The 27644-nt window shown below is 38.2% G+C and overlaps 1 protein-coding gene across 1 annotated transcript; it reads right to left on the bottom strand.

The window, feature by feature from the left end:
- Positions 1-275: 275 nt before the first annotated feature.
- Positions 276-14256, bottom strand: LOC129266948 (retinoic acid receptor gamma-like). The gene is made up of 6 exons (XM_064104181.1): positions 14238-14256; positions 13017-13240; positions 11367-12057; positions 5779-6009; positions 2504-2619; positions 276-1817 (listed from the first exon to the last, which is right to left on the bottom strand). Exons 1-6 carry the CDS (start codon positions 14254-14256, stop codon positions 1698-1700), a joined length of 1401 nt encoding a protein of 466 aa, XP_063960251.1. The 3' UTR covers positions 276-1697.
- Between the last annotated feature and the right edge of the window lie 13388 nt (positions 14257-27644).

The raw sequence follows: 27644 nt of genomic DNA, 5'->3' as shown, positions 1-27644 counted from the left end.
ATATAGTTGATTTGACAGTCCCATAGTTGTAGTACACCAACCTAGAAAAGTTCTTTCCGATAAAGTTTTTATTCTTGATTCATGTTCCTATGGGTCCTCAAACAAACTCAGCTTGGTTGCCCGAACCTCAACTTTGGGCAATTTTGCTAATTTGCATAAATCCAAAATGGCCGCCAGATGCCATCTAGAAAACCTAACTTTTGAACCACCTGCCACAGAATGATGAGGAATACATCTTTTTAGGGTGTGTAGAATCCATTTCTTTTCTCACTTTTGCAATATAAGGACATCTCCAGGTCAGATCCAAAAAGGAGGAACATGAATAAAAAAAAACTTCCTGGAAAAGAACATTTCTAGGTTTGGAAAATGTCTCATTGACTATTACAGGTGTATTATTGTGTGTTTTTATAAAGAATTTTTTATGTCATTTGGATATAAAATCACCCAGAGTAGGATGAATTTGATGATCAGCAGACGCTTTGTAATGCCACTGGGAATTGCCTTATGGTAAATTCATTATCTCACTTTTCCCTGGCCTGACAGTTGCCAGAGGCCAAGCAGGCTTGACAGAAGAAATTCTCGCTGGCACACCAAGTTTGCTTTCCCCCAAATACTTCTCTGTTCACAGGCATCACCAATGCTTTTCTCAAAGTCTGGGATCAGCAAACAAAAATTCACTCCCTTGTTGCCGCCCATTTCACTTTAAAGGGATGAATCAACTTTATTGACAAATTAATAATTTGCTTCAGATGAGTGACAGATATACCTTATTTTTTCCTAAAGTATCATCAAGTTTGATACCTCAGCTTTTAGACGGAATGGAGTGATTAACCTCATCTCAAAGGCAACAAACTTTTTGTAGATTGATAATGCAGGATTGAGTCTCTCACAGAGGACTTCTTCCAGGAAAAGATGAAAGTATGCTCCAACTTAGCTAGAGAGTGAGGGGAATAGGCAATTGCCATTGAAGACATTTTCAAGAATGCCCCAACTGTACCAGATAGTCCTCGAGATGGACAATTTCAACAAGAACATAAAAAGCATCATCATTAGGGATCTGTTCAATGCAGTTCATGAGTCCCCTTGTGGGTGGCAGGATCCAACTTATAATTGAAGAACGCTTCAAGGATGCTCCAACGTCACTGGATAGTCCATGAGGACTATTTCAACACAAACAAACAAAGCTTCATCAACAGGGATCTGACTTTGTGGGTGGAGGGATCCAGTGTGTCATTGAAGTATGCTTCAAGGATGCTACAACACCGCCACAGCGTCCTGAGGTGAACTATTTCAAATCTTCAAGGATTTAACCTGCTCCTGCCGAGTCAGAATGTCTTCAGAGCAGACCATTTGAACAAACATCATTCATAATTGGTTGGACAGAGCTCCAGATTGCCTCCCGTTAGTCACTGAAGAGCTCTTCATGGCAAGGACTAGAAATCAATCCATCCGCATCGGAAAGTCTTTGTAGCATACCATTTGAAGAGGAATGTACAAGACATCATCCACAGGCCTGGGATCTCCCATTGGTTCAATGGAGTTTATTTTATAGTTTCCTATTAGTCGCTGAGAAGTTCTTCAAGAAGGGGATTAGGTCAGTTTGCCCCGAGGCAGAATGTCTTTAGAGAAGACCATTCCGGCAAAATATCATCTTCCATTGGGTGGAATGAGGTCTTGATTCACCTGATAGTCTCCAGTTAGTCACTGAAGAGTTCTTCAAGGAGGGGATTAAGTCTGCTCCCGCTGAGTTGGATGGTCATCAGGTCGTCCATGTAGGCTTCGGTGGCATTACGTACCTCTGTAAGGAGCATGATGATCTGTCAGAATAATGAAAAAATAATTATCAAATCTTTACAGCTCTACTGCACCGTAACAGCTCTCAATTTATACATTTCATAATACATGCACATAACTTGAAGCCCTGATTGTGATGTCACTCCTTCATGTTAATCCTGAGAAATTTGTCAAGATCTGTGGACTTAACCCTATCTTAACTGCGCTATTTCAGACCGACATATACGGGGGAGGGGGGGGGGGGTTCAAATTGACACCACACTCAGATCTCGGCCGTTGATTGCGCGATCGTTGCGAAAATTTGCAGGCGCGTAGAGCCGGATGTAAACGACAAGACTGTACAAGAAAATCTTCAAAAAATTAACTGCTTTTTTTAAATTGATTAATTATGCAAATAAGCGTACGAAATTTGAAATGAAAATCCATATTTTATTGTTGGAAATAGACATGAAATGAAATACTCCAAAAATTTGCTTTGCCCACTTGATTGTGGACACAGCAGCTGCAGTGCAGCGCCAGATCGACGTGGTGCTATCCCTCAAATGTTGAACGCCAAACAGGGTAGCAGCAACTTCCATCGTTTTACTTTTGGTTGGATGTGGCAGGGGTTTGAACTCCCGACCTACATTTACGGTTGTGAGAAGGACACTCTACCAACTGAACCGAACATGCCAAAAGAAGTTCCGAATCATGTCCCAGCGAGCCTAACCTTTGCAAAGTGTCCCAACTTCTTTGGATGGTTTATCTGTACACAGGTCTGCAAAGCGTCGACCAACGGCTGCTGAAGCTCCTCAACCTTTATGGCTTCATCCAGGTCTCGACGATCTTCAAGGATAAAAGCAGATCGAGATTCATTATTTCTCATCATTCACTATCTCTAATTAAAAATAAAGAATCTGTTGACCAGGGGCCCGTCTTACAAAGAGTTGCGATTGATCCGATCAATCTCAACTATGGACGGCCAGCAACGTCAACATCTAAAATGCATGAATGTTCAAAATGTTTTCTAGATATGACGTAAATTACATGAATTCATTGTTTCCTTGACAAAAGACCAGTTCGTAGTTACTTCATGGACAATTTTGGTCAAATGACCTTTCATTTCTTTCATTATGATAGGCAGATTTCAAAGCAAGATATTACGTAAGCATGCCTTACATAGCAGGATGAAGAAATTGAATAGACCAGGTGACTAGAATAGCACACCAATGAACACTTTATGAAGGTATTTGTTGCATTCCTACTTTGAATACATATCATAGCATGTTGCACAATGTACTAGGCAAACTGTGAAATACCAGTCGTTCGTGGACGCATTGTTGTTGTTTTTGGATGTAAATGAAAAACACAATTCAAAAGAATATATGAATAATCAAGACATTGAAGTTGGTGCTTATCTCATTAGATTTTAAACCACCATGTCACTTTAGTACAAATGACCTTCCTCTGATCATGCGTAGAATCTTTTGATCAAGCGCAGAAAGGAACTACGAACTGGCTTATTTGGTGTATTTGCCTTTGTTTACAAAGGACATTTTGAAAATTTTATGTACAAAAAAATTATGGATTTCTATAGAGTTACGATTGATTGGATCAATCGTAACTCTTTGTAAGATGGGGCCCAGGTCTTGACGATCTTCAAGGATGAAGTATTGTAAAGACTCCATCATAAACAGATGAATCTGTTGATGGGTCTTTCAATGAAGTTGAGGCACAAATTGTGAAATTTCAGCATAACTAAGAGACTAAGTACACTATGCATTTATTGTTCATAGGTTGTACATTCGTACCAGGCGCGGATCCAGGGGGGGGGGGCACAGGGGGCACATTTTGAGAGGCAAAATTAATATTTGTAATTATGTAAAAATGCCATTAAAACCGAGGTGTGTCCCCTCTTTTGAGAAAAGACCTTTTTTTTTTGCTTGTCAAATTTCTTCTGTTACGAGATATCCTTAATTTGTGGTTGAAAACCTTTTTTTTTGCTGGTTTGGTGGGTTTTTTTTTTTTTTTTTTTTGGGGGGGGGCGCTTGTCAAAATTTTCCTCCGAAAAATTTGCCCCCCCCTTTGGAAAATCCTGGATACGCCCCTGATTCGTACATACATCTCACTGGAAATTTTGGGCCATTTAAACTGATTTTTAAAATGAAATTTAGGGGTATCATGCAGTTACAGGGGCAAATGTTGATTTGAATAAATAGAGAAAAATCAAACTAGCATAACACTGAAAATTTCGTCAAAATCCGATTCAAAATGAGAAAGTTATAACATTTTAAATTTTCGCTTATTTTTCACAAAACAGTGACATGCACAAATCAGTGACATGCAAATCAAATGAGACAGTTGATGATGTTCCTTTATACTCAATATTTAATTTGTTTTGTATTGTTTCAATTAAACAATATTCATATTTTTTATGACAATAAGGACCAACTTTACTGAAGCATATTGTATCAAGCAACGCTAATTCAACATGTTCAGGAAAGAATTTATCGTTGCTTCACTCAACAATGAGGAAAAAATTTGAATATTTCATATAATAAAATACAAAAGAAATGGTGAATGGATGATGTCATCCATCTCCTCATTTGCATACCGAGCAGGATAATTGTTTTTTGGGAATTATTAAGTGAAACTTAAAAATGTCCTAACTTTCTTATTTTACATCCAATTTCGATAAAATTTTCAGTGTTATGCTTATTGGATTTTTTTTTCATTCAAATCAACTTTTTGTTGGGGTGGACTTGTCCTTTAACATTTGTTCCTAAAAGTCAAATTACTGCAATTAGGTTTGAGCAAAACTTGATACAATATGCAAATTTACTTGTTAAGTCAGGGAGCTAAATACCTCAGATTTCCTTTACATAGTTCTATTAATACTTCTAAAAGAAAATTTAAAATTGTCAATATGCTACTCGGTGTCCACCAAATGTGACACAAGGTTCCCAATGCTACAATGTTCATGGACACCGTGACAATTTTGAAATTTAATTTTGAAACTATGCATAGGAAATCTGAGGTTTTTAGTTACCTGACTTAACAAGTAAATGTACATATTTTTTCAAATTTTGGTCAGTCTAATTGCCATAATTTGACTTCTAGGACCAAATGCAAATATCCCGATGCTACCAGACACCATGTCCATTAAACAGCGTTAAAAACTGTTTTGCTGAATAACTTGGTGAAAATTTAAGGTAAATGACCCCCAAAAGGCGCAAAATTCCCAGTAAAATTCATGATCATTATAAATACAAATGTAAAGCCTGCAAACAATAAATGTATGGTATTAAGTATTGACTTAATTCTGAAATGTCACAATTCATACCCCAACTTCATGGAAAGACCCTGATACAAAATTCTATATGATATTGTAAGTCTGTAACCATTGTGATTCTTCAGGGGAAATGACACAAAATGTATTGCGTCATCATGAAAGAAAACTAGCAAGAACACTAGCATCATTGTTGCCAAGGCAACAAGTGCATACTTATTACACATTGTAGAGTTAAAGAGCTTCAAGGAGAATCCACCCTTGGTCATAAAATGTTGTGTTGGAAAAGAGAAAAATAAGAAAAAAAATAAGACAATTAGAAAGTTATGGCTTCGTTAAAATTCATGACAAGGGGCAAGGACAGGGACTCAGTTTTAAGGAGAGCGAGAGCAATCACCATTTTAAAACAACAAAATTGGAAACTAAATACATTTATATATGAACGTTGGTAACAAAGTAACAATACATAATAGATAGAGATAGATATAATGATAGATTGGATGGATGGATGGATGGATGGATGGATGGATGGATGGATGGATGGATGGATGGATGGATGGATGGATGGATGGATGGATGGATGGATGGATGGATGGATGGATGGATGGATAGATAGATAGATACATGTAGATAGATAGACAGACAGACAGACAGATACATGTAGATAGATAGATAGATAGACAGACAGACAGACAGACAGACAGATATAAACTAACCTGGTGATATGATAGCTAACGCATAGAGCAAACCAAGTTCCTCCTCACTCAGGGCAAGCTTCTGCATCTTAATGGCGAAGGACATGACAGACTTCATGACAGTGATAAACCCGGCACTCTCTACTTGATCCGGGTCGATGGAAAGCGTTGGCCAGATCTCACTGTTGAACTGGCCTTTCTCGATGTCGTACAGAGGACACGAAGTGAGGATCATGTATTCCACCAAAGCACCTGTTGCAAATAGACAAAAACTTGTAACCTGTAGCTGTAGCTGATGTCAATCACACAAAATAAAGAGAGAATTATGACTAGAAGACATTATGCCACTGGAAATACTTTGATTTCTGGCACAGTCATTGGGCCTTTTCACACGTGAATCTTGAATCATCATTGTAATGATGATTGCAATTTGTCTCTAGAATCATCGAAACTTTCACACGCTCACTCAAAAACTGTGATTTGGATTTGAATTCCCGAGCGAAGGCGGTATGTGTCCTTGGTGACTTGTCAATCAAACCACTGCATCACAAATACAAACTTCGATGAGTTCATGACAATCGTATTATCTACAGAAGTGCTTGAAAGGTCACGTAAGCTCCGCCCCCAAAAAAGATGTTTAGGAGGTCCAGCCTTTCACACGCAAAATTTGTACCGCAATTTGAGTGAAACTCAAATGGAATTCACCACCCGAGTAGAATTTGAATTCGTGATTGTGATTAGCATTCCATAACCTAATCATGTTCTAGTTTGGTTTCACACGTGCTAAAATACCTCATTAGCCTTATTTTTCACTGGAATCATCGTTCACATTACAATCTTTTTAAAGAGTGAAAGGGCGGATTATCTCATCTTTCCTGGCCTGACAATTGCCCGAGGCAAAGCAAGCTTCAGTCACTTGGATTAATAAATTCTCTCTGGTACATTAACTTCCCCCAAAAAAATTTTGAATGCTTTTCACAAAGTCAGGGGTTAGCAAATAATAATTCAGTTCCCAGAAAATTAAATTTGATGACCAATAAAACAAGTGGAATGCCTCTGGTGGTCTCACCTGCATCACGCGATTCAATATAGCAGCAGTGCTGACTTTGAAAACTACTATAACTTGCACAAGATGTTCAGTGATACTTGGTTACTCTTATGTACACGTTTTATGAACTAGACCAATACACTTACAGAGGTATGATGGTAATTCAACAAATACCCCCAACATGGCGAAAGTTCATTGACCTTACATGACCTTTGACCTTAAACATGTGACCTAAAACTCGCACAGGATGTTCAGTGATACTTGATTACTCTTATGTCCAAGTTTGATGAGTCAGATCCATAAACTTTCAAAGTTATGATGGTAATTCAACAGATACTCCCAATATGGCCAAAGTTCATTGACCTTTGACCTTGGTCATGTGACAAGCAGAGTGTTTCATCAACATTTTTGTCCGACATGTTGTCAGATCTGACATGTTTCCTTGATTTTGATTGGCTGATAAGCAATGTTACTATGGTAACTGTCGGATAAAATAGGACTTGTCGGATAAAACGTCTGACAAGTCCTTTCATGAAACGCTCCCCTGAAATGCGCACAGGATGTTCAGTGATACTTGATTACTCTTATGTCCAAGTTTTATGAACTAGACCAATATACTTTCAAAGTTATGATGGTAATTCAACAAATACCCCCAATTTGGCCAAAGTTCATTGACCCTAAATGACCTTTGTCCTTCATCATGTGACCTGAAACTTGCACAAGATGTTCAGTGATACTTGATTAACCTTATGTCCAAGTTTCATGAACTAGGTCCATATATTTTCTAAGTTATGATGACATTTCAAAAACTTAACCTTAGGTTAAGATTTTGATGTTGATTCCCCCAACATGGTCTACGTTCATTGACCCTAAATGACCTTTTACCTTGGTCATGTGACCTGAAATGCGCACAGGATGTTCAGTGATACTTGATTACTCTTATGTCCAAGTTTTATGAACTAGACCAATAAACTTTCAAAGTTATGATGGTAATTCAACAATTTCAAAGTTATGATGGTAATTCCCCAATTCGGCCAAAGTTCATTGACCCTAAATGACCTTTGACCTTGGTCATGTGACGTGAAACTCAAGCAGGATGTTAAGTGATACTTGATTAATCTTCTGTCCAAGTTTCATGAACTAGGTCCATATATTTTCTCCAAGTTATGATGACATTTCAAAAACTTAACCTTAGGTTAAGATTTTGATGTTGATTCCCCCAACATTGTCTAAGTTCATTGACCCTAAATGACCTTTGACCTTGGTCATGTGACATGAAACTCAGTCAGGATGTTCAGTAATACTTGATTAACCTTATGGCCAAGTTTCATGAACTAGGTCCATATACTTTCTAAGTTATTTTGTCATTTCAAAAACTTAACCTTCGGTTAAGATTTGGTGTTGACGCCGCCGCTGTCGGAAAAGCGGCGCCTAGTCTCACTCTGCTATGCAGGTGAGACAAAAAGTTTAGATGATAATTCTGGTTGATATTATCTCAGGATTGCAAAGCAAATGGCCATCGACAAGCAGACTGGTAATCATGGAGTTTTCATGAGCAGTGCATTTAAAGATAAATGCCAGTTGTGGTAACAATCTCAAAATGACTTTTTACAGAATCCAATATAATGACCAACCAAGTGCCTGTTTGTATGAATAAGAAATATGTGCCAAAGGATTCTGGAAGAAATTGTGTAATTGCTGAGAAATAAGCAAAATAAGCGCGGATCCGGACATTTCCGTCAGGTCTTTATTCCAGCAATAATAATACACTGTCCCATGTGTGCCTAAATGTGTTGGCGATCTTCAGTGTGATCGTTTTTCAGCTGAGATTTCATGATTTCACAAAGTTCACTTTAAACTGTACCAGATCTAGATCCACGATGATATAGTAATTTACTTTGGTTTTACAGACTTCTCATGAAATCAGTGTTTTACTGCAACTACTTTCATTTTATAGCTTTAAGAAAATATTATAGAGGAAACCATGCCCAAAATAGTCTTGATAAGGAAGCAATGGCACATTCTTTAACTCAATGGCCCGTATTCTGAAGTCGGGTTTAACTTAAACTCAGGTTTAAAGTTGTGGTTTAAGTATGGGAAGCCAAAAGTATCAAAATTGTTATTAAGTTGTATGTTTCTTATGTTTACTGTGCTCTTTCCTGATTCATCGATGGTGAGGACAATCATCTATTTATACTTCAGACAATTATGAACGATTTGAGAGCCAAATGAGCTGAAGTATGATATCTCTCCTGTTAGTGATTTATGTAACAATTGGCTATCCATACTTTAACCGTAACTTTAAACCTGAGTTTAAGTTAAACCTGCTATCAGAATACGGGCCATTGAGTGCTTCGTGCACGCTACGTATCCTACTATAACATGCCACACTCGCGCTTGCACGCCTACTATTGATTGCTTTTTGCTTGCATTGTTTCCTACCCTCGCCTGCTTCGTGCATGACTGCGCACATTCGGATTTACAATCATTGTTACGCCGTTTTGCATTGTATTGCGCATCGAGTGCACGCCGTAATTAGCACTATTGTGTGCAGTGCGAACTCTGCTTTCTGACAGATCAACTTACTCACGCGGTTTACATTCGACTTTTTCGAGTATTTCTACATTTTTTACAAGATATGGCCCCTCCTCCGAGAGGGAAGAGACCTAGGTTTTTTTTATCCTGATGAGGTTCGTGAGATGGTTATTACACTTGATACAACTCATATTTTAGTGCAGTGGCGTACCGTGGGTCACGGCATTGGGGGGGCACCAGCAAAAAATTTGAGTCACCTAGTGAGCGCGCTTCGCGCGCTCAGTTGCTAGGTATGCTGACCTAATAGAGACATTTTAAGGACAGTGTCATTAAACGGATATGTATGTCACTGATCACATAATGCGAGCGCGAGGCGCGAGCTTAAAATTTTTGATATTCAGACCTAAAAAAGGGACATTATAAGCAAATTTTTGTAATCATGATGTGTACCTGTCTCGCTAAACAAACAATGCGAGCGCGAAGCGCGAGCTGAAATTTTTGTATATATTGACCCCAAACGGACATTTTAAGGACTATATTTTAGGAATCTATTAAGAGTATACATATCTCACCATAGTAATCTAATGCGAGTGCCAAGCGCTTGCTGATTTTGTTAGAATTATATGCATCCAAACACATAAAACACGTGTAGTCATTGTAATCATGATTAACATGCGCATCTCACTAATCAAATATTGCGAGTCTGAAGCGCGAGCTGAAAATTTAGGAAATTCAGACCTGAATACATGGAATAGGGACATTTTAAGGCTTGTTTGTAGGAATTCACGAAGACCATACGAATTTTCATTAACCAAATGAAGCGAGCGCGAAGCGCGAGCTAAAATTTTTGTATATATTGACCCCAAACATGCATATTTTAATGACTATTTTTTAAAAGAATCCATTAAGAGTACACATATCTCACCATAGTCATCTAATGCGAGTGCCAAGCGCATGCTGATTTTGTTAGAATTACACCTAAAGACATACTTTTTGTAGTCATTGTAGTCATGATTATCATACGCATCTCAATAGTCAAATATTGCGAGCGCGAAGCGCGAGGAGAAAAATTTGGAAATTCACACCTGAAGAGGGGCATTCTATAAGGCTTGTTTGTAGGAATTCAAGTAGACCATGCGTATTTCACTAACCAAATGATGCGAGCGCACGCTGTAATTTTTGATATGCAGATCAGAAAAAGGGACATTTTAAGGACTGATTTTAGGAATTCATGAAAAGCAGACATATTTCACTAATCCACTAATGCGAACGAAAGCACGGACGGGAAATGTTTTATATTAAGACCTTAAAATGATATTTTACTACATAAAACAATAATAATTCGAAGTGCGAGGAAATATATTTGGTGTATATTGACTTGAAAACGGGAGGTTTTAGTACAACAGGATTATATATCTCGTTAAACAGACAATGCGAGCATCAGGAACAATGAAGACATAGGCCCTGAGCAAATTATGTTTCATAAAGTTATGATTTTTTTTATTTTAATGTAATATAACATAACATAATTATAATATAATATAACATAATTAACAATAAGTTCTTCCTTCCCACTACGTTTCTCTCACTTTCTCCCTCTTTTTCTCTTTCTCCCCGTTTTTTTTTTTTTTTTTTTTTTGCCAGCCGATTGGGGGGGCACGTGCCCCCCCATGCCCCCCCGTAGTTACGCCACTGTTTTAGCGGTAAAGATAATAACCAATCCATATAATGAGGACACCATTATAAGAAGTATGAAATTTCCTACAACTTTACTACACAATATTTTGTGGATAAACTAATCACTAGAGAGTTACAAGCAATTGTAATCATGACTATTGAAAGGAGTGAATACGACTCGCGATCCCAAAATCAATGTGGCACAGGGGGGTTTTGTGGCTGGCACAGAGGATTAGCATCGGATTAGCACTGTGGCGTTGGGTTTAGTAGTGTGTATGGTATGTTAAGAGTTAACAATAACAATCAGGAAATATACGTGATGGTGAAATTTCAATGAAGTGAAGTTTACCTTTGATAAGAGTTGCTTGGTCGTCACTGGTGAGAGTCTGGAACCCAGGAAGTTGCTTGGCAAAGTTTATCATATGCCTCAGAAGCAGCACGACAATCTCCATAATCTGTGGGACAATCACAGAGCCTTTCTTACCCCCTGCAAGCGTTGACCTTTGATCATCACCTGGACATGACCCCGCAGCAGACGTGCCAGGTTGATCTTTGGACGGGATATCCTTGGAGGTTTCTTGGACCGATGGCTTAGATGATGATACATCAAGGTCCGCTTCAGGTTCAGTCTCATGAGGTGGCTTGTTGTGAATTATGCATCCGCACTCGCATTTCTTCAAGGCAGGAGAGGTCGAAGGAGATGGCAGAGTCTCGGCCGTTTTAACAGCTCCTGGAGACACGGCTCCCTGCTTTGAGGATGATGAAGTCGATGAGAGATCACAGGATGGTGCTTGGGGGATAGTTCTTGGTGGCAAGGTCGAGGAACTGCTGGTGGTCTCTCCAGGTTCACATTCTGGAGATGTCTTCTTCTTGGGGACTTTTTCTGAGGCCAGAGGAGTCTCTGGGTAAGTTGGTCCCTTGTTATGCAGGGGTGAGGTACCCGGTGAAGCAGTATCCTTTGGAAGTTGACAGCTGGATTTTTCAGGTCCTTCACGGGATGTTGAAGAAGAACTGTCAGGGAAGGCTGGCTCTGGAATCACCTTTGGCCAATGTACGGAATACATGTAAGAAAGAACAAAAAAAAGGAACACATTAAACATTCAATCTGTAAAGATGTACATGTTGTATGATACATACATGTAGAAGGCGTGGGTTCAATTCCTAGCCATGGCATGTTTTCCTTATTAGCAAGAAATTTACCTACGTTGTGCTACACTCAAACCCAACAGAGGTGAATGGGTACACGGTAGGAAGAGGCTCCTTGAATTATCGGTTACACTTCGTAATTCCGAAGGTTCGTAATTCCGAAGGTTCTTTATTCCGAAGGTTCGTAATTCCGAAACACGTAAATTGCCTATACCTCGATGTTCGTTAATCCGAAAACGTAAAAGGGTTCGTTAATCCGAACATTTGTGGCGTTATTCCGAAGGTTCGATAATCCGAAAACGAAATAAGGTTCGATGTTCCGAAGGTTCGTTAATCCGAAAACGAAATAAGGTTCGTTGTTCCGAAGGTTCGTTCATCCGAAAACGAAATTACGTTCGTTAATCATTTCGTTTTCGGACTAACGAACCTTCGGAATAACGAAGCTTCGGAATTACGAATGTATGCGGAATTATCAGGGGTCCAATATGGATAGCCATGCAAAAGCTTTATAATTATTCATGATTTTACTATCAACTGAGCTAATAAACTGAACTTGTAATGGTATAGATTTTTGTCACCGTGTGTTATCCATAGCCAAAAGGACAACTCTTTACAGTTCTTTCGGTGATTTGGGTAAGATATTTGCATAAAAAATAATGTGGTTGTAGGTAGATTATATTGGAAAATATATGTACATGTAATCAAAGTGAGTTTGCGTAGGAATTGTAATTTTAGATTGAAATCTCATTTCCCCACGAAGTAGATTGAAAAAAAATCTTGGCAAGTGCGCATCTGGATATTAGAAAGATCCGGATAAGGGCGGGCCGGATAAGAGAGGTCGGACTGTACTTACATTGGGAGGTGGTTGGGGCAACGCTTCCTTTGCCGATCGGTAAGCCATGGCTATCAGGCGCGCTATCTCCCAATGCTGGCTCGACAGTTCTGGAAGAAGATCGCTTGCCTTGCCAGGAGAGGATTCCTCGGGTGTCGCAGGAGGCGTCTCGCTGTTTTCCGTCTTCACTTTTGCTTTCTTCTTGTTTGGTTTACGAGTCGCCAGGCGGTTCTTGTCCCATAATCCTAGAGGACATTCAAGAGAAGAAAAACATACTTTATAACATTTGTTCATCACCGTGAACTCTCAAATTGACTATACATCTATGCTAGTTGTGGGAACAATCTAAAAATCAGTTCAAACAGATTCCAATAAAATGACCACGCATACATGTGTTTGTGTGCCGAATGATTCTGGCACAAAATGTGTGGTTGTTGAGAAATAGATAAGGTACAAACAGCACATCATTTAAATAACACACTGTCCAACAGGCATACATGTGTTTATCTGTGGTGGTGAATTTAAGTGTGCGCATACTTTAACATACATGTATGCGTACAGTGTATGTATGTAGCTTAGATTTCATGAGTGGAGTTTATGTACTAAAATGGACTAAATCGAACCAATGATATGGTAGTATTGTTTGTTCAAAGCATTATTCAAGCAGATAAGAACCACTAGCGCCATCTCAAGTCCTCTACTTCTCATACCTGGCCAGTTTCCTGACCCATACTTCTCGTGTAGTCTAGTAATATAGACCCACTTGAATGATAACAGGCTAATTAACTACTCAATACATTTATAGTTATGTTACCAAATAGTTATGTTACCAAGTAGCAAAACAATTACTTTAAATTTCCTCTCAAAACATTTTAGTTTCTCTATAGAAATACAATTAGAGGTCAATTTATTCTCTGTAGTATTAATAGTGGATATCTGAAAACTTTACTTTTAAGACTATGTACTTATAACACACAGTCAATGAGAGACCACACACAGTTCACTCCCCCTTTAAATGTGGAAAAGCATGGGAATTACAGTTCAATGGTTTTCAAATATTCAAGAGTATGTTCAGATATTTGTTTTTATAAAGGCATGAAAAAGCAAAGCACAAATTGCCATTGGTGGACTATACAAGGTGAAAAAATGTCAATGTTTCAGATCACAGAGGAAAAGCTCCAAAGATCTACATGCATGTATGCAGCCCCAGGGGGGGGGGGGGGTACTCGAATTATAACATACCTATGTTCAGTGTGCTCATACTGTAACGTATGTGCATGTACATATATACAGCTTAGATTTCATGAGTGGAGTTTATGTATTGAAATGGGGGGTACTCGAATTATAACATGATACCTATGTGCCGCGCCAAAGTCAAAAATGGGGGATGTGGAACTGAAAATTGGTCTTTATACCAAGGTTTTTTACCTGACTGCTATTAAGAAAGCATGAATGCCTGTGAGCAAGCAATCAGGGGACCAACGGCTTCCCGCTTGGGAATCGAACCCGGGTCACCGGAATCCGAAACGTCCGCTCTACCAACTGAGCTATTGTCTTAAAACAGGGGTCTCCAGAACAGCTCTTGGTTCTACAGGTATGATTGCTAAAAATGCAATGCTCCGCATCTGACTACATAGAAACAGGTGTCTCCGGAACTCACTAGATCGTAGGCGTAATTGGTAGCGGCTATGGGAAAAACATGCACGTGTCTTGCTGGATTCATAGACTAGCGCTAGCTATTTTGGGGCATGGAGAACTTCGGGGACCTGGCGCTATGGCTCTGCGCTGATCGAGCTCGCCACTCCAACCGGCTGAGTAGTTCATAATAATTGGTGTGCATTGGAACAAGAAATCACAAATTTGAGGGTCTCCGGAATGGAGAAATATAGCAATTTCTATGGCTTTCTGAATTGATAATGGTCTGGAATGGAATATTAGCCTGGAAATGGGGGTCTCAACCGCGGCACATACGTATCACACATTTATACTGAGTACCCCCCCGACATTCAAGGCAATAATAATACACTGTCCCACGTGCGCTTATTTGTGTTGGTGATCTTCAGTGTGAACATTTTTCAGCGTAGATTTCAAGATTTCACAAAGTTCAGTTTATGTATTAAACTGTGCCAGATCTAGATCCTCAATGATATAGTCCAGGATAGAAGAGCCATAACCTTGTTTTTTTATATATACAATATTTTTTGGTGGTTTCTTGTCAATTCCAGGGTGCTGATTCCGAATCTGAATGATGCCACTCGTGTAACCTTGAGCATTTTCCGCAAATTGGCAAAATCCAATATGGCTGCCAAAATATGCAAATTACCCATGAAAATCCTAAAATAGTCCACACATTGGCTATGAAATGCATGAAATTGTGTGGCAGGAGTGAAATAGTCTCTGAAAAAATAACTTTTGACAAAATATTTATTTTCCTGATATTCAAAATGGCCACCAAAGGCCATTGTATACTCTATTATGTACAATATGAATAGGGGAAACTAATTTTCACAAAAATTAGCGCTAAACCGCAAAAATCGCGATGTATGAACGAAGTAATATATGCAAATCATCATTACTAACGAGATATATCATTTATAGTATCATACATGGGAACATTTCTGTATTTTGATATCTAAAATAGCCGCCACTGGCCCAAACAGTATTGCGTACAATGGCAATGGGGGCCAAAAAATTCACATGAGTGATCACTAAAATGCATATTTAATATGCATTTTAGTGATCACTCTTGTGAATTTTAATAATTTATTAAGATTAAACGAGTGGAATACTGACTAAAAACATAATTGTTAACGAAATATATTATTAATATGCCATGTATGTGATGAATGTTTTATTTTGATATTCAAAATGGCTGCCAAAGGCCCTAAAAGTATTATGCACAATGAGAAAGAGGAGCAAAGAAATCACAAGAGAGAGCACTTAAATGCATATATATGTGATAAATTAATGGGATACTGTCTAAAAACATATTTTCTAACGAAATATATCATTCAGGTTTCAAGTCTGTGTTAAATACTGTATTTTGACTTTCAAAATGGCCGCCATAGACATTAACAGTATTATGTACAATGCAAAGTGGGAAACCAATATTTACAGGAGTGAACACCATAAATGCACGTAATAGTGATCAATGAGTAAAATATTGTCTGAAAGCATGATTTCTATTAAGATATATCATTTATTCTGCCAGTTAGGTGATAAATACTGTTATTGGGAAGTCAAAATGGCCGCTACAGGCCCTTATGGTATTATGCACAATGTGAATGGGAACAAATTATTTCAACAGAATTTGGCTTTGCTTGGCCAAATGGTAATGTATGAGTGAAATATTGTCTGAAAACATGATTTATAACAAAATATATCATATCTTATGCAATTTAGGTGATAAAACTGTATTTCAACATTCAAAATGGCTGCCATACATTTGCCCATTTTGTGAACATTGTTTATCTCCACTCAAATTGTATATTTTACGATAAGGGCCTATGGTGGCCATTTTAAAAAATGCAGCATTTATCAACTTAATTACACATGATATGATATATCTCGGTAGAAACCATGGTTTTAGACAATATTTCACCCTTTCACAATTCACAATTCACAATTATATGCAATATTTAGAGTCAAGCAAAGCCAAATACTGTCAAAGTTATATGTCCCATGTTACAACGTACACAATACTTTTAGGACCTATGGCAGCCATTTTGGATTTCAAAGTACAGCATTTATTACCTCCACGACCAATATGTGATGTATTTAGTTAGAAATCATGTTTAAGACAATATTTTTACTCGTATATCACAGTTATATGCATTTTATGATTCTCACTCTTGTGAAAATTAGTTTGTCCATTCGCCTTTTACATGATAAATATAGGGCCTATGGCTGGTGGCAATTTTGAATGTCAAAATACTGCATTTATCACATAAATGGCATATTAATGGCAATGATGGCAATGATGTTTTTAGTCAGCATTCCACTCGTTTTATCTTAATAATATGCATTTAAGTGCTCACTCTTGTCATTTTTTTGGCCCCGGCTATTGCCATTGTACATACTCTTTGGGCCAGTGGCGGCTATTTTAGATATCAAAATACAGCAATATCCCCATATATGACATAATAAATGATATATCTCGTTAGTAATGATGATTCGCATATATTACTTCTTTCATACATCGCGATTTTTTGCGGTTTAGTGCTAATTTTTGTGAAAATTAGTTTTCCCTATTCATATTGTACATAATAGAGTATACAATGGCCTTTGGCGGCCATTTTGAATATCAGGAAAATAAATATTTTGTCAAAAATTATTTTTCAGAGAGTATTCACTCCTGCCACACGATTTCATGCATTTCATAGCCAATGTGCAAACAATTTTAGGATTTTCATGGGTAATTTACATATTTTGGCGGCCATATTGGATTTTGCCAATTTGCGGAAAATGCTCAAGGTTACACGAGTGGCATCATCCAGATTCGTAATCAGCACCCTCGAATTGACAAGAAACCATTAAAAAAATATTGTATATATAAAAAAACAAGGTTTGGTCAAGTTTCTATGGGGCCTATCCTGGACTAATATACTGACAATTAAGCCTGGTTTACAGACTTTCTCATGAAATCAGTGTTTACTGCAACTACTGGCATTTCTCATTAAACTTTGCTCACATGACATTGAGGAGAAAATTTAAATATTTCATATTTCATATAATAAAATACAAAAGAAGTAGTGAGTGGGTGATGTCATCGGTCCCCTCATCTGCATACTGACCAGGATGTGCATATAACTATTTGGCGAAATTTAGCAAAACTTTTAAAATGTCATAACTTTCTTATTTGAGATCCGATTTTGATGAAATTTTCTGTGTTATTCTTGTTTGATTTTTCTCTTTCTATTCAAATCATCTTATTGTTTAATAGGGTAGACTTGTTCTTTAAGCCATTTTTGGTAGAGCGATTTATAATCACTCGCCTCAGCGATTGCTCAAGAGTGTCGGTCAATGATCAAACTGTTAGGGTCAAACTTGAAAGCCTCATTCTCTGTCAAGGTATTATAAAAAACACAGTTATTTCAAGCAATAACACACTTGCAAGAATGAAATACAAAAGTACAATGAGATAAATATTGCATCTATAGATCTATATCTGATTGTTTGTCTCCATTGTTTGGTTGTGGGTTGCAACTTAGTGTACGTTCCTCCATCCATTTTGTAATCGGACAAGAGAGTTCCCCTGGCTTGTACAGTATGTATGTCAAAGAATAGCATTTTGTAGTGCTCCCCAACTGCTCCCCTTAAAGGTTTTAGGAGAGTATTTTATTGCTCCCTTCATAATTATAAAACTGAGTCCCTGATGTACTACTTGGAATAGTAGTTCCATGCTCCCACCCTATCTTCCACCATTAAAGGTAAATTCCAGTTCTGGTAAAGATCTCAAAATGACTTTTTACAGAATCTAATATAATGACCACCCAAGTGTCTGTTTGTATGAATAAAAAATATGTGCCAAAGGATTCTGGAAGAAATTGTGTAATTGCTGAGATATAAGCAAAATAAGCGCGGATTCGGTCACTTCCGTCGGGTCTTTATTCTAGCAATAATAATACACTGTCCCACGTGTGCCTATCTGTGTTGGCGATCTTCAGTGTGAACATTTTTCAGCGTAGATTTCAAGATTTCACAAGGTTCAGTTTATGTAACTGTACCAGATCTAGATCCTCGATGATATACTGACAACTATTTAAAAAAAAGCCTGGTTTTACAGACTTTCTCATGAAATCAGTGTTTACTGCAACTACTGGCATTTCTCTTTAAAACCACAGATTGCCTGTCCATACATCCCAGCACACATATTGAATACGCATGTCTGTCTGCAAGCCATGCCATAAGGCATTCAGGTGTTAGAGAGGGCATGACCTCCACAAGCACATGATCTGAACAAGACACTGTCTTTTTTTTTCCGGTGGATACTATTTACAAACTTATCGCCTAAATCTGCAACATTGGATAACCTTTAAAGATAAATACCAGTTGTGGTAACAATCTCGAAATGAGTTTGAACAGAATCCAATTACAATACCACCAAAGTGTCATATAAAAAATGTGCCAAATAGCTCTGGAAGAAAATACATAATTGCTGAGAAATGGGCAAAATAAGCACGGAACTCCATCAAATGTCGGATATTTATTTTTCGAAGCAATCTTAGTACACTGTCCCACATATGCTGTTTAATAGTTAGTCCTTTGCCAGGACTGTTCTGCTTTTCAGTTGATCAATAACACAATCCTCGACCTCTACGCCCGAAATGAAAACAGCCCCACGATTTGCTACCCTCATCAATGAACTGGAATACAAATTGCATTTGCATATCAATGAGTCAGAAAGAAGAGGATAGAGGGTATTTGTATTCCAGTTCATCGTGACTTAGCCGTGAACCAGAATGGCCTGGTGGTTGAGTCGCTGCCCGGCAAGCAGTAGATGACAGGTTCGAATCCCACTGGTTCCAATTTTTTCTGACTTATGATTTTCATTAAAGATCGAGCATGCAATCTTAAGCACATAGGAGTAATGCCGAAAATTTGTTTACAAACAATTGAAATAAAAATCAAGGAAAATGGGAAAAAGCATCAATATACAAATAGCGAATAGGCATGAGTGCGATGGTGCGAGATTTCGCATGAGATGAAAGAAAGATGCTCTATTCAACGAGGCGGTAGCCGAGTTGAATAGAGCGTCTCTTTCTTTCACCGAATGCGAAATCTCGCACCATTGCACGAATAAGAATATTCGCTATATTTGTGTTGTACAACGCCTCGGAATTTAGTGAAAATATGAAGAAAAAAAAACAAGTTTATCCCTGTAGTAATCTATGAAAAGGGAGCAAAAATACTGGTAGCGAAAAGCAAAATCCCACAAGCGCACATGACCTTGGGCAGCATTGCGCATTTAGCCAGCAGGCTTATACGCGTATTGCACCTTCATTTTTACTGAGCGCAATGAATTAAATCGTATTGTACAACGCCTACTTAGCTTGTTGTACGCGAGCAAATAGGAGGCTGAATGTCAAACATTCGTACCGTTGCACAAAAGACGTACCATCCAAAATGTACCGTCCAAAATGTACCGTTGCACGGCTTTAGGAGGTGACGTCACAATACGATTTAATTCATTGCGCTCAGTAAAATGAACAATACGCGTATAAGCCTGCTGGCTAAATGCGCAAGGTTGCCCAAGGTCATGTGCGCTTGTGGAATTTTGCTTTCTGCTTTCGGTATTTTTGCTCCCTTTTCATAGATTACTATAGGGATAAACTCTTTGTTTTTTGATATTTTCGGTAAATTCCGAGGCGTTGTACAACACAAATAGCGAATATTCTTATTCGTGCAATGGTGCGAGATTTCGCATGAGGTGAAAGAAAGATGCTTTATTCAACGAGGCGTTATCGCACTCATGCCTATTCGCTATTTGTATATTGTGACGTCACCTCCTAAAGCCGTGCAACGGTACATTTTGGATGGTACGTCTTTTGTGCAACGGTACAAATGTTTGACATTCAGCCTCCCATTTGCTCGCGTACGATAAGCTAAGTAGGCATTGTACAATATGAATTGTCTGTGAAAATCAACAAAAAAAGGAAGCATGTTGCCAGATGAAATTCAGTCTCAATTACAAGACAATTCATGAATTACTCCCCCTTTTTAAAAACCCCAAGTAGAAGTATATATATATGTACAGTGTCTCTACTCTGTTTAATCAGATATGTTCTTTTGCACTTCCTATTTATTCTGGAATGGTAGCAAATGTTAGCAATGATTAGAAAGAGAACAATAAACACTACTCCTTTAAGGGCTCCCCTTGAAGACTACACACGTACATAATGAATGAATAATGAACAAACGAATGAACAAACAGTGATTGATGAATGGAGGAATGGATGGATGGATGGATGAATGAATATAAAATGGATGGATGGATGACTGACTGAATGAAAGAATGGATGGATGGATTGATGGATGGATGGATGGATGAATGAATATAAAATGGATGGATGGATGATTGACTGAATGAAAGAATGGATGGATGGATTGATGGATGGATGAATGGATGAATGAAAATGAAAGACAATTCATGAATTACTCCCCACTTTCCCAAGTAGAGAAGGTCTGTACATACAGGTGTATATTTTCTATTTGATCAGATCTTTCTGCATTTTCTCTTCATGGTGGCAAATTTTAGAAATGATAATTAAGGGAAAACAAAAAAAAAAAGATTATTTAATGATACTACAGGTTAATTTGCCTACAGATCTGATGGGAGCATAGAAGGCAAAATACTGTAGATAATAAGCTTATAATTTCTTGCATCTTAATTTTTTTTATTTGTGATGTCATGTATACATGCACATGTACATGTATAATTTATGTGAGCGGCTTCCCCATATAATTATTGTGCATTATGAAAACAAATCAAGGCCGGATTACCCGAGGACAAGGCCGGAAGGGTTGAGGCCAGACCAAGGTTTTTTAAAGTACGAGCATGCGCACGCGCATTGCAAAGTCGAGTCTCTATCACGTCATTGTCAGTGCAGCATACATGTAGTGCAGCTGTGCTGAATGAATTGGCTTTGACATCAAGAACAAAATAAAAATAGGAGTGGGCTATACATGGGTCAAAAATACTTTTTTGTCATTTCAATATGGCATGTTCAGTTTTTTTTATTCCTTGAAATGTATCTCAACATGAAATAACAATACTTTTTGTCACGGGTCCGAGAAAAAAGTGTGTCAGGCCAAAATCCAAAATGGCAGCCAAAACCCCCCAAAATCACAGTTTTGGCCACAACTTCTTTATTTGGTGGTCTTTTTCTCTAGTTTTGGTGTCTATTCATATGTTTTTGGGAAAAGGCAATTTGTTTTTCCTATAATTAATACTTTTTAACCATTATTTGTAATTTACCGATTTTTAGAGCCATTTTTCAGCCAAAAAGTAGGTTTCATGGTCTGGCTATTGCCAGAATAATATTTTAGAGAAACTGACAACATTCAGCATTTGCACATTCTATAAAGATTTTCCTGGCCTGAGGATTGCGTCCGAGGCCGAGGATTGACCTCCGTCCTCGACGGCAAGGCCAATTTTGTGGCCTCGAGGCAGAGGCCGTCCTCGAGACCCACAACACTGTTCAATATATCAACACACAAATTATTTCACAACTGAAAAATATGGTCATCATGAAACATTAAAAAATTGAAATATATATACATGTATTTTTAGAAGTATCAGGCTTCGAGAAAGTATAGTGGGAATTATTTATCCAAGGTTGGACTGGCTATTATTATTTTTACTGAGAAAAACAGTTACATTGCCAGTCCAACGGATGATTAACAATTCCCAGTATGCTTTCGAAGGAAACGCCTGATATATTTGATCTTATATCCCTCTTAACTTGTAGACCTCATCCTTGCTGATGTGTAACCAATCTAGACCAATTTTGACGTTGCGGGCCTAGTCCTAAGCCTGTCGAGCTACATGTAATGCTAACCTGTTCCTGTGTAGGCTGCGCGTGGCTTCTATCCGACTGCAGTTTAAGGTCCGCTGCGCCGTTGCAGTTGCACTCAAGTCAAGATGTAAATTGTAAATGCGCAGCCTACACGGTCCGATTTGAGCGCAGTGTGTGGGGTGGTGCTAAACCCAGTGGCCCGTATTCTGATAGCAGGTTTAACTTAAACCCAGGTTTAATGTTGTGGTTTAAGTATGGATAGCCAATTGTTACATAAATCACTAACGGTAGAGATATCATATTTCAGCTCATTTGGCTCTCAAATCATTCATAATTGTCTAGGAATTATAAATAGAAGATTGTCTTCACCATCGACGAATCAGGAGAAAGCACAGTAAACATGAGAAACATACAACTTAATACAAATTTTGATACTCTTGGCTTCCCAAAAGTTAAACCACAACTTTAAACCTGAGTTTAAGTTAAACCTGCTATCAGAATACGGGCCAATGAAAGTAAAGCATGAGGCAAAACCGTCGTTGGAGAAGGCAAACCCCTGTTACGAACCATGGAAAATCTAAATCACCCCAGGCCAGTTATTTATCTAAACATGTGTTTCGTGACCTCAATGGGTCCGCAAAAGAACTAAACCGCAATTACATACGCAGCGCGCCGAATCAGATCAGTCATTTTTATTTCTCTTTGTAGTTTCCTTATTTCGGGGCCGATTTTCTTTGTTCGAAACTGAAAACAGAATAACATTGGATTTCAAAATACAATATGCCTTTGAAAACTTGATTGAATATCAAATTCAATATTTTAATTCCGAAAGGCCTACTACAGGCAGAGCTGCTCTTACGTAATATCAGCTGTTGTTTATGGTCTTACCCTAGGCTTGCCTGATATTGGATTATCGGCGATACAGGGTTTTACGTTCCTGTTTCCTCTTACTTTTCCTTCTTTACGTTTTATTTTTGTTCATTCAAATGTTTTTCTTCTTTCCTTCTTCGTCTCCTATCTTTCTTTCTTTTTTCTTCCTTCCTTCCTTCCTTCCTTCGGCTTCTATCTTTTTAAAATTCTATCTCTTTCTTCCTTCTTTTTCTTTCTTTATTGCATACGCAGCGTTCAATCAAATTCTGCGGCCCACCAGCGCATGCAATCATTTTTATTCTCTTTAACAGTTTCCTTTTTTCTGGGCCGAAATTTTCTTCGTTCGAAATTGAAAACAAATTAACATTGAATTTTAAAATACAAAATGCCTTTGAAATTTTGATTAAATACCAAATACAACAATTCAATTCCGAAAGGCCTACTACAGGCAGAGCTGCTCTTACGTAATATCACAGCTGTTGTTTAAGGTCTAAGCCTCGGGCTTGCGCCTGCGGAGGAGAAATATTACATAAGAGGGATTATCGGGCGATTCAGGGTTGATAGCACTTGGTTCTTCCAATGAGGATTTTGTTACCCCGGTATCGGGATATACGACCGTAGCAAACCATGGGCTGGTGCGGCGAATCTGCAACGAGGGTTTGACGTAATGGGTAAAGCCGACATCCGTGATCACGTCCGTGACATAACAATTAAGATATCGTTGTACTTGTTTAGGGGGTCAATTCAGGGAATACTTGTCAAGGGTACCATTTTGTTTCCAATACTTTGTAAGGGTAGGGTTTCACACGCAAATACTTGTTAAGGGGTGCATTTTCAGAACATGGAAAATACTTGTTTAGGGTGCATTTCGAACCCCATGGTCACGCATGATATCCCCTCGTCAATGCAAGTGCCCCCCCCCCCCCCCCCCCGGGCAGATAATATACATGTACATGTTTGTTTGGAGCAGCTGCTCGTATACAGTATATATGAGGTCACATATTTTCTTGTAACTTTCTTAATCTTTAATGGATTTTCCTGGAACATTCACCAATATTTTTCATTATTATTTTTTTCTTACATTTTTTCAACAAACTCTCCTTCAAGTTAAATTTCCCCTTGAAAAAAAAAAATCACTTACTGTCTGGCTGCATCCCGACTGAAATACACTTCTGCATTCGACAAGCAGCACAATGTCTCCGGGTATACATATCCATTTCACATCCACCATCGTTCATCATCTCGCATTTTAGGGTGTCCCGATGTCGGGCATTTCTCCGAAAGAACGTCTTGCAGCCCTCGCAGGTCAAGGCCCGGTAGTGCATGCCGTTGGCTTTATCCCCGCAAACCATGCAGGTGAGATCGGGGCTGTCCGCGCTGGCCGAGTCGGGGACCGACATGATTAGGGCTAATAGAATCTGCGAAGTGAATCAATAAAACGTGTGAAAACTGTTGAATCTCTTCACTTACATGCATTGATTGAACAATACTCAATAGAAACCAATCAACATACTGTATAATAATGTCTACTGTTAATATTGTAGCTACATGTACTATTACAAAGAAGAAGTAGTAGAAGATGAAGAAGAAGAAGGAGGAGGAGGAAGAAGGAGGAGGAGGAAGAAGGAGGAAGAGGAGGAGGAGAATAAGGAGAAGAAGAAGAAGTAAGACGAATAAGAAAGAAGGAGGAGGAAGAAGAAGAAAGTTCAGCAGAAGAAGAAAGAAGAGGAAGAAGAAGAAGGAAGAAAGAGGAAGAAGAAAGAAGAAGAAGGAGGAGGAGGGGGAGAAGAAGAATAAGAAAGAAGGAGGAGGAAGAAGAAGTAGAAGCAGAAGAAGAAAGAAGAAGAGGAAGAAGAAGAAAGAAGAATAAGAAAGAAGAAGCAGAAGAAGAGGAAAGAAGAAGAAAAAGAAGGAGGAGGAAGAAGAAGAAAGAAAGAAGAAATTTAAGAAGAAGAGCAACTTGCAGTTTGGGTGGGATTCCTGGTTAATCATACATATACATGTACCACAGCAGGAAAGAAGGGATCATTCTGTTCAAAACCCTATAAATCACAATGCAAATCTGCAACTATATGGGTAGAGATAGTCTTCTGCACCCTCCTTGACGCATTCGTTGTCATGGTAACAGATGCTACATAACCACTGACAATTAAGATGAATTAGAAGACTGTGCATTTGCCTTCAAAATGTTGAGTGAATTGTAGCATTTATATTGTACAGTGTATTCTACAAATCATGTTATCTGCCGTATAGTAATTGAATACAGGTACAGTGTGTACATGTACTTATGTATAGATTTACCTTGTGCAGTATTATAATACGTACTGCACAAGAAGGTAATTAAGAAAGTAGTTGCAGCAAACAATTATTTCATGAGAAAGTTAAATCAGGGTTAATTGTCACCATCTAATCATATCTACATCTGTGAAATCATGAAATCTTGGCTCAAAACTGATAATTCTGATTATCACTAACACAGAAAAGCATATGTGGGACAGTGTATTAATATTGCTTGGAAAAATACCCGACATAATGGAATTCCATGCTGATTTTGCTAATTTCTCAGCAATTTTCTTCCAGAAGCATTTGGCACATTATTTTCTTTGATTCCGTTCTCATTACGCTTTAATACCAGAAACCGGTTCAGGAAACCAGTTCGGAAGATCGCTTTGCTAGCGCTCCCATTCGATCACACGAAAGTAGTTTTCAAAATCACTTCACATAAAGCGATCTTGTTGCTTTGGGAACGCTCTCACCACAACTGGTACTTACTGTACATGTACGTACATGTATCTTTGACTCCTATAAAATAATTCACGACTTAGCCTGAGCTACAGGGCCTTTTCACATGTGAATCTTGAAGCATCATGGTAATGATGGTTGCAATTCGTCTTTAGAATCATCGGACCTTTCGCACGCTCACTTGTAAACTGTGATCTGAATTTTAATTCCCGAGCAAAGGCAGCATGTGTCCTTGGGGACTTGTCAATCCAAGCACTGCATCGCGAATACAAACTATGATGAGTGCGTGACAATTGTATTTTCTACGGATTGAGTACTTAAAAGATCACGTAAGCTCCATCCCCCAAAAGATGTTTTGGAGGACAAGCCTTTCACACGCAAAATTGGTACCATAATTTGAGTGGAACTTAACTGGAATTCGTCTCCGGAGTAGAATTTGAATTCGTGATTGTGATTAGGGTTCGCGATTCTAATCATGTTCTTGTTTGGTTTCACAATTTCACAATTTAATGATTTTTTTACCATGTGAAATGGCAGGTAGTTTACATGTAGTTTAGTTTAAAACTCAACCACCCTCCTGGGGTATACATGTATGAGTTTAAATGGAAATGGAACAGTGATGAATACAGAAATATCTACAACAGGCACCGTGCCTGGGTTTAAATGTGCAGTGTTTCCACTTTGAAGGAAATTTCCCGAATTCCGGGAAATCCCGATCATTTTGAGGTATTTTTCAGGAAATTAAATTAGAAAATTAATATTAATCTACAATTAAATGTAGCATTTTTCACTATGAATTCATGTAATATTTGAAGAACTGTTTGCCTCATTACGTAATTTTTATGCTCGCACTCTGCGCTCTCATTTAGTAATTTTGTTGCTACGGTATTTAAAACAAGAGTGCCACTAAGGCGAGCACATAAATATGCCTGCCTGTAACTCGGACAATGGAGTTATTGGTCAAGCAAGAAAAGTGGAAGGTGGCGACTTCACCTTTGACCATCTGACCTCAAAATCAAAAAGTATTCCTGGGATCTATCCTAGTATCATACGCACCAAATTATATGAGCCTAGAGGTTATTAAAGTTAAACTGAAGTTATCGTGCTTACAAGGAGTGCAGAAGGGTAAGATGAAAATATTGTCAGTGTCACCTTGACCTTCAACCTTTTGACCTCAAAATCAATAGGCTTCCTGGGATCCATGCTAGTACACACAAAATTATAAGCTATTCTGAAGTTATCACGTTTACAAGGACTGCAGAAGGGTAAGATGAAAACATGTCACTGTGACCTTGACCTTTGACCTTTTGACCTCAAAATCAATTGGCTTCCTGGGATCCATGCTAGTATCACACACACACACTTATATGAGCCTAGATTAAATTAAACTTAAGTTATCGTGTTTACAAGGACTGCAGAAGGGTATTAAGCTGAAAACCTGTTACTGTGACCTTGACCTTTTGACATCAAAATCAATAGACTTCCTGGGATCCATGCTTGTATTATACACACCAAATTA

This window comes from Lytechinus pictus, chromosome 8 (genome assembly GCF_037042905.1).
Source record: "Lytechinus pictus isolate F3 Inbred chromosome 8, Lp3.0, whole genome shotgun sequence".
NCBI classification, from domain to species: domain Eukaryota; kingdom Metazoa; phylum Echinodermata; class Echinoidea; order Temnopleuroida; family Toxopneustidae; genus Lytechinus; species Lytechinus pictus.
The sequence above is the reverse complement of the archived record's forward strand: the minus strand, read 5'-3'. Positions and strand labels throughout refer to the sequence as shown.